The sequence below is a fragment of the Petaurus breviceps genome, unplaced genomic scaffold (genome assembly GCF_028583685.1).
Source record: "Petaurus breviceps papuanus isolate PSGF00001 unplaced genomic scaffold, PetGlider_PUasm1.0 218, whole genome shotgun sequence".
Lineage (NCBI taxonomy): Eukaryota > Metazoa > Chordata > Mammalia > Diprotodontia > Petauridae > Petaurus > Petaurus breviceps.
Window position 1 is genome coordinate 10,396,890 of NW_027185872.1, and position 8,342 is coordinate 10,405,231.

At 56.2% G+C, this 8,342-nt stretch overlaps 1 protein-coding gene across 1 annotated transcript in view; it reads right to left on the bottom strand.

Moving 5' to 3' along the window:
• DYNC1I1 (dynein cytoplasmic 1 intermediate chain 1) overlaps window positions 1–8,342 on the bottom strand; it is a 78,160-nt gene that overhangs the window by 14,691 nt on the left and 55,127 nt on the right. The window contains exon 6 of the mRNA XM_069094409.1: window positions 2,899–3,039. Within this exon, the coding sequence (XP_068950510.1) occupies window positions 2,899–3,039 (141 nt within the window). The remainder of the gene's footprint in view (window positions 1–2,898; window positions 3,040–8,342) is intronic.

The window sequence follows — 8,342 nt, forward strand, 5'->3', positions numbered from 1 at the left end:
CTCTCTCTCTCTCTCTCTCTCTCTCTCTCTCTCTCTCTCTCTCCCTCCCTCTCTTTCTCCCCCCCTCACACACATACACTCACATACTTAGAAGAGTGCATGAATACATACACATTAGTACACACATGCTCACATACACACAAGTATATAATACACCCAAGCACATTCACACATGGGTACACACACAGAAACACACACCCTCTAGGACATGACCCCCACATATTCACAGATGCACAACCCACTTTCCAGTTGATGCCAGCCCCCCAAAGTAGATTCTAGAGGGTGCAGCAGCCTGCCTTGTGGACCTGGGGGAAGTCAGGGCTTCTGAAATTACAGCAAATTGAGGTCGCTGTTGGAGGACTTAAGGTCAAAGGAGAATTCATCTAAGAAATCCATTTGGGTGTCATGTCAAGTCGAGTTTGGGTAGCGGGGAGCTGACGGCAAAGGAAGCACGGGGGAGCCCCCCACCTCCCTGCCAGGGCAGTCCCCAGGGCCAGGGCCACACTTCTGTGGCCGCCCTTCTGGAAGGAAAACTCCAGTTCTCTTTGGCTGGCAGGTTTCAGGGCTTCAGCCTGCTCCAGGATGGGGCTGCTGAGAGGGAAAGTCAGTGGCTCCAAATAGCCAAGCTGGGTTTCCTTCCATAGGCCCAGGACGGCCAGGGGCCACCTCTTCAGCAGCGGGCAGCAATTGTTGATAGCACCAGACACCAGCAGTTGGCCAGTGCTTGCAAAGAAATGGAGAGAATGGGGAAAACCAGTGCCTGGGATCTCGGCTCAGCCCAGCCCCGTCTAGGATCTAGGACCCTAGTGACCCTGAATCCAATAACTTGGATCAGGCTAAAGCCTCACAGGTTATCGTGTTATTCTGCGAATTAAAACCACAGACTTAGCCCATGCTTGTTTTCAAAGGCTCAATGATTCACCAAAAAGGCAGCCTGAGTGGTGGGGAGAGAACCTAGGTTCAAGCCCATCCTCTACCCCAGACTACTGCAGACCGGGTCGAGTCTTTGAACCTCTCAAGGTGGAGACCCACCTACCTCAGAAATGAGGCACCAGGAACCTGGGATTCCGAGGAAGTTATAGCACAGGTCCGAGGGAAAGTTTGTGTGGGGTTTTTGTTTTCTAAGGTTTTGTTATCTGAGGCAGCTCTTGGTGAGGGGGAATGGGAGGTATACTGGGAGAAATGGTGTGAAACCAAAAGCTCTCAGTAAAAAGGATTTCTCTTAAAACACACACACACACACACACACACACAAAGAGTAAAGCAGCTGCCGGGGGTGGGTACTCTCCACGCTTCTTTAAAAGAAGAACTCCCATGGACTGGCCTTGCATGACGGCCGCCGTTTACCAGGCATGTCACTGGACGAGGGCTCTGCTCCCACCGTCCCTATGTTTGGAACTACTGTTTTCATCCTAAGGCACCCACTGCACGGTTTACATGCTGGCCTGTTCACACCTGACCAGGGCTCATTTTCGGGTGGCACTAGGGGACTGTTTCAGGCCTGATGGTCGGGAATGAGAGCCAGGGTGCCAACAGCAGGCCCTCTGACAACAAAAACCTTTCCAGTAACTGACGGCTTTAAAACCTAGTACATTCTTCTTTTCCCAGATTCTACAGCTGTCTGGAAGGAGAGGGCCGAGGGCCCAGGGACCGCCAGCGCCTTTCCCCTCGCCTTTTTTCATTGTTTTCTCTAGAATTCCCCAGAGCCGTCCTTGCAGAGACCGGGAGCATTTAATTACAAACAACAGGCTTGGAATTTAAGGCAAAATCTATGCAGTGAACAAAGGAATGGTGAAACCGCCCAAATGGGGCCAGGAAACATCGGGAGCATCCTGGCTCCGGGGGGCCCCCTGCGCTGGGGGGTGGGGGATTTATCCAGGGGTCAGAAGATCATGGAGTTGGACACTTGCGTGAGTGTCATTGTGTATGTAACTACTTGGGCCTCATCCGAGCTCCAGTCAGCTCGCCCCTGTGCCAATGGAGGACAGGCTGTGTCCCGTGTCTTCCGTCCCTGGCCTGCTGCGACTGCTGCTTGGGGGTGGGGGTGGGGTGAAGGATGGGGAGACTCACTGAGCAGTCCCCCCCCTCCCGCCAGGAGCCCAGAAAAAGTGAAGGGGAGAGAGCGTGGCTTCTCGAGGTGTATCTCTGTGCCAGCCCCCCACCCCGCAACAGATTTCTAAGAATCATTGAAGCTGTTCAATTCCGCACCCCTCCAACCAGCCGATGACTGGGGTGTGGAGGGCAGAGGAGCTCTCTCCGAAGAGTCAACCCCAAGGCTCCTTGGGCCGCACCTTTGGGAGCCGACTGCCGCCCGGAGGCCCGGCCGCTCCTTTCTTACAGCCCCCCCAGCTAGAGGGGGCTGGCTAATTAAAAGGGCTGAGCCGCTTCCTGGCCCCAGGACTTCAAAGGCCCCCGCCCCACCCCCTTTCCTCCTCCCTCTCCCCTTCCTTCTCCTTCTCCTCCTCCCTCCCTTCACCTCCCCCTTCCCTCCCTCCTCTTCCTCCTCCTCCCCTTCCTTCTCCTCCTTTCTCCTCACCTGTTCCCTCGGTTACAGCAGCTTCAGCCCTGGACAGGGGCAACGAGGCCCTTTGCCCTTGCCACTGAAGGCTTCTGACAGCCCGGGCACAGGCTGGTCTATACTCACTGCCTAAAGAGGGAGGGGGGTGAGAGGTGGGGGACGCATCCGAGCCTCCTAGGGAGGCCGGGCTGCCCCTGGTCCGGGAGCAAGCCCCTCCCAGAAGCCTGCTTCTACTCCCCGCCGTTCCCGCAAACCCCAGGAGGCCTGCCCAGCCAGTAGTAGGCTCCAGGGAGAGTGGAGAGCGAGAGGGTGCTGTTCCCCTTACCCCACCAGTGTCCCTTCCCCCTCCCGTCCCGCGGGGCCTTGGGGGCGGCTCTGACCTCAGTGTCGCTGTTGAGGTCCCACAGATCCAGGCGGCCCATGCCATCCACGCAGGCGAAGAGTGCGGGGTGCGCAGGGGACCACATGACGTCGTAGACATAGTCGGCGTTGTCCTCAAAGGAGTAGAGAGCCCGGTTGTGCTGTGGGCGGGCGGAGACAGAGGTGGGGATGCTGGTAGGATAGGGGTGGGGCGGTGGGGCAGACAGAAGCGCCCGGGGACTCGCGCTCCGACGCGCACAGCATCACACACGCGCACGGAGGGACACACACAGAGTGACAGATAGTGTGACACACTCATCTACTCGGGCACACCCACCCGGGCACACACGGGCACCCCCTCCCCCCCAGACTCGCTGGCGCTGGCGCCGCCCCGGGCCCCCAGACCGTCTGGACGAGTCTAATTAAAAACTTTGCACATTTACAAAGCGCCATAAAACTTCCCGAGATGAAAGTCCCGGCCAGGCCCGCGGGGGGATGGGGTGGTGGCGGTGGCGGTGGGGGTATCTGGGGAGGGGAAGGAAAGGGAAGGAGGGGGACCGGGGCTTAATGTGCCCAGGAGCAAGACAGGAGACACCGGAGGAGGGACTGAGGGAGGGATGGGGAAGGGTGCCGAGCTAGGGTGGGGGGAGGCATAGAGGGGGCTGATGGGGATTTGGGGGGAATGTCACTGGCGGTAAGGAGCCAGTGCTTGGGAAGCCAGAGAAAGAGAGGAGCACTAGAGCCCCTGAGGGACCAGGAGAATGAGGAAGGGGGGGCTCTGGGTTTGGGGCATTCCCGTGGGGATCCCCACCCCCACCCCCAGGCTGGGCTGGGCTAGGAAAGGCTCAGCTCCGGATCCATGGAACTGGAGAAGGCGGGAGGCGCCTGCCCCCCAGCGGCCACGCCAGCCTCCTGCGCCTAGGGCTGGGTCAGCTCAGTGAAATCGAGAGCAGGGAGGGAAGGAGAGAGGGGGGGCCCCCCGGAGCCCGAAACGTGGCTAAGGCGACCTCCCCAAGCCCCAAGTCCCGTGCTGACTTTTGTCTCGGGTTCCTTTTCCCATCCCTGTCTTCCCCCCCCCCCCCCCCCCCCCCCCCCCTAACCTGGGCCTTTGGCATTTCCAGACCCACTAGTCAGGAGTTCGGAGAGGTTTTCCAAAGCCCTTTCAGGGCACCTCTAGGCCCCACTGCCCAGCCCAACCTGTGGTCCCCTCTGAGGCAGGAGGGAAATGGCCCAGCTTGCCAGAGTAATTGGACCGCATGCATTATTCATCCCGCGCCGCCCGCCTCTGAGGCAGCCGCGTGCCGTCTAATTTCTGCATAATGACTTTACTAATCCCTGATCAATTAATGGAAAATGAAATTTAAATGATAATGAAAACCCCAGAGAGAAAAGAAATTAAGTCTTCTTCTCTGGAGTGACAGAAAGCTAAACAATAGGGTCTTCCCCAGGCTGTGAGCAGACGCCGGCCTTCCTTGGGTGCCCACCGCCGCCGGGACCGCCTTCACTCAGAAAGTTGGTTCGTCCGGGGTCCCAAGCTCTAGTCCCAATGACAGCGGACTTGTCTAGACGGCAACCATTGCTCCGGCCTGGACTGGCTCACTACAACCTATCTCTCCTCCGGTAGACGCCTACGCCTGAAGGAGCCAGGAGACCTCATAGCCAGCTCCGACTGGAGGGAAGCCTGCCGGCAGGGCACGCAAACCCCCAGAATTTGGGGTCCCCTGCTACCTGGACTCTGACTCATCTAATGGGATCCCTTAGCAGCCATCTTTCTCTTAACCAGGCCCAGGAATCGGGGCACCACTTACTGGACCCCTTGGGAATGAGGTCTCCAACACAGAATTCAGTGATCGAGGACGTTGGTCTCCCCATCCTGAACAGTCTAATTTCTTTATGGTAGACGCACACCAGTCCCCAAGGACCTCTTAATCATCAAACCTAACGGCCCTTTCCCAGTCCTTCCCCTTCCTGACCTCGCTGCAACCTCTCCTGGATACTCAATTCTCTCCGGTTCTCCTCCTACCTCGCTGACCTCTTGGTCTCCTTTGCTGAATCTTCAGCCTGATCTTTCCACTAACATTGGAGTCCTCCAATGCTCTCTCTTGGTTTCTCATTTCTTCTCCCGGTGGCTTCACTCGGTGCGCCTGTGTTCTACAACCAGCCTCAGGCTCTCTCCTGAGCTGCAGTCCCGAATCACCAGATGTCTCTCGGACACCTGGATGCCTTGTTGGATTTCAAACTTGTCGTGTCCAACACCTACCTCATCGTCTTCCCACCTCCATTATGACTCTCCAAGTCCACAACTTCCTTCTCTTCCTTGATGTCTCACTTTTCACAAGCCACGCACTGGAATTCCAGTCAGTGAATCTGGTCCTGTTTACCTCCTCCCTATCCCCCCTCTCTCCACTCCCACAGCCACCAGTACCCTCCTCCCTCCCCCCATGCCTCAAGCCTCTCCCCACCCCAGTCCAGCCACCACTCAGCTGCCAAATTGATCTTCCTAAAGGGAAGGGGCCTGACCACGTCACACCACACGCCCACTCACACATCCACACCCACTCAGGAAACTCCAGCTGCTTCCTTTCACCTCCAGCAGCAAATACAAAAAGACGGTATTGAAAGTTCCCCATAACCTGTCCCCATCTTGCCATCTAAGTTTCTTAGACTCCCTTCTTGGCCAGTCTTCAGACCCTCTCACCCAGTGTACCCTCTGGGCTCTTGGCTTTGGCACTTGGAATGCTCTCTCTCCTTCCCTCGACTTCCCTCCCAGCTCCCTCCCCCTTCCCCTCTGAGAGAACTCCCAACTTGCAATGTATGTGACTTGTATTACACAGCATGTGGTGTTCCTTATTCAATTGTGAGCTCCTTTTGGGTATGGACTGGAATAACAACAAGAATTAGACTGACCATGTGCAAGGGACTTTATACATTCTCTGGTTTGATCCTCAAAACAGTTTAAGGAAACCAAGGCAGAAATTTGCTAGTGTCTAAGGCTAGATTTGAATTCAGGTCTTCCTGCCTCCAGATATAGCCCTGTGCCCATCCTTTGGTTTTCTTTGTATCCCCAGATCCTGTGCTTGGCAAAAAGCAGGCATTTAATCAATGCTGGGTGACTGGCTGACCCTATACTGCCCAATCAGCAATTGGGCTTCGGTGTGTCAGAACCAGTAGCCTCCTCTCAAGGGGCCTGCAGACTCTTAGGTTGGGACGCTTCTTCCCCCCACAAAAGTATAAGCATGATAAATGCAGGTGACATGGGGGAGGGGGCACTGGAACTGAGGGGTCCGGAGAAGGCTTCATGGAAGACATGACGCATTCTAAGAGTGAGTGGGAGGGGACAGTAACCTCAAGGCGCCGGCCCAATCACTGCAAAGGCATCAAGATGGGAGATGGAAAGTCATGGGTCAAAAATGGCCATCTGGTCTGGGATGAAAGGATGGCCAAAGAGAGACTGGAGAGGCAGCTAGACCATAACTCCCAGGTTGTGGGACCTTCAACGTGCCCAGCAGAAGGGTAACTGGGAGCCAGAGAAGTGTCTGGGGCAGGCCTTTGAATTAGGAAGGTCACTTTGGCAACAGAGGGGAGGATGGATTAGAGAGAGGAGAGCCTTGGGCAGTTCCATGACCCTGGGCCACTCACTGCCTGTTTTCCCATCCATAAAATGGGGGTAATAATAGGGGTGTTGTGAGGATCTAAATATGAATGAGCACTATTAAGACTGCTGTTGAGGAGGTGAGCTGAGCAGCAGGCTGAGGTGATGGGGCCCCTTCTGGTCTCCCTGGCTTCCCTTGGGTTACAGCCCACACCCCATCTCATGCCAGGGGCTGCCCACTGCTGCTGCCCCCCCCATTTCTCCTGTCTGCTTGGGGCCCGTCCCACATATTTAGGGTACTTTGTTTGTGATGCCTTTAGCCCGGGAGCTCCTGGAGGTCGGGGATTGGCTGTAGCCTTTCTCTGGATCCTGGGTGCCTGACCCAGTGCCTGGTACACAGTAGGCACTCAATCGATGCTTGATGGCTGACCAAACGGTGACCTTTGCCTTGTCTCCCCACCACTGAGATCACTTTGCTCCTGCTCCCAACCCAAGGGGCAGAGTGAAGCTGTATGAGCCAGCCAGGCTGCATTCCTTGGTGGCGTGCCCCAGTGGTGGGTGCTGGACTCCCCTCTGGCCTGGCCCAGTAGAGCCTACAGACTCAGGCCATGTGCTGCTGATTGGACTCTTTAATGATCATATGCATTTTCCCAGAGAGGCTTTTTAACTTCATTATTTTTCATTTCCCCCACAGAGTAATCCCATCCCCTCTCTCTCAATCTAGGACATTTCTGAGCCCACCTGCATCCTAGGCTCCTCGAGACCTCTCTTCCTGCTATGGCTTTGGGAGCCTAGACGTCTGGCCAGTGGGGGACAGATGGAGTCTCCCTGTGGTCCTACAGAAGGCCTGGGGTGATGTCTACACTGCACTGGGGGAGGCCCAATGTACGCGCTCCAAGATGCTGGTTCTCCTGGAAACAAGCCTCGGAGGCTTCCTCAACTCTACCCAGGATTGGGTGTAGCCAGCAGGCAAGAAGGGTCACAGAGCTGTTGTGATCTTGTGGGGTGCCCTACTGAGGATCCAGCATCAGGGAAGGAGGATGGGGTGCCATCTGCTTCTGGCACAGGAAGGAGACCCACAGCGCTCCTCTCTGCTACCAAGGAGAACAAGCCACTCACATCACACCACTGAGGCATCATGTGCTGGACAGAGCTGCCTCAGTGGTGTGACTAGCCCCCTCCCAGCCTGGGCCTCTGACCAGAATGGTTCAGTGAGATGGAGGAACAGGGCAGCATCAAGACCCACCGATTTTCTGTTGCGTCTCAGACAATAGCAAGGTCATCCTCATTCCACAGGAGGACAGACACTGCAGGGCTTCCCACACCAGTTGGGCCGTGGAAGAGAGACCAAGAGATGGAGCCTTAAAAGGGTATCCTGTGGAAAAGTGGTCAGAGCCCAGGCTGGACACTGGGGGAGGGGGGAGCATTCAGGGGACAGGAATCCCTGTGGGGATTCACAGCTGTGGGACAAAAGCAAACAAGCAAGCAGCCCCTTTCTCCTCCTCCTCCTCCTCTTCCTCCTCCTCCTGCTCCCCTTCTCCCCAGCCAGCCAAGGTCCCTTCCAGAGAAGAAACCCTTTTTGGATTTTCTCCTGATATGCTTCCTATCTCTTTGACTCCTTGGGCAGGCCTGGAGGGTGGAGTCTAGCAGGCCAGAGAGCACTCAGTGCATTAGGAATTCAAAGCCTGCCCCAGACATAGCAGCCCACCGCAGGCTGCCCAGAGGCTGGCTCAGGCTCCAAGGGGCTCATTGCAAAAGCAGATGTAGAAGTAAAGGCTTCCTTTCCTTTCTGTGGGGCGAGGGAAACAAATACAGGCACTCCTAGCTCTCCTTGTGGACAGAAAAAAGAAGCTCCCTCTGAAAAGGATGATG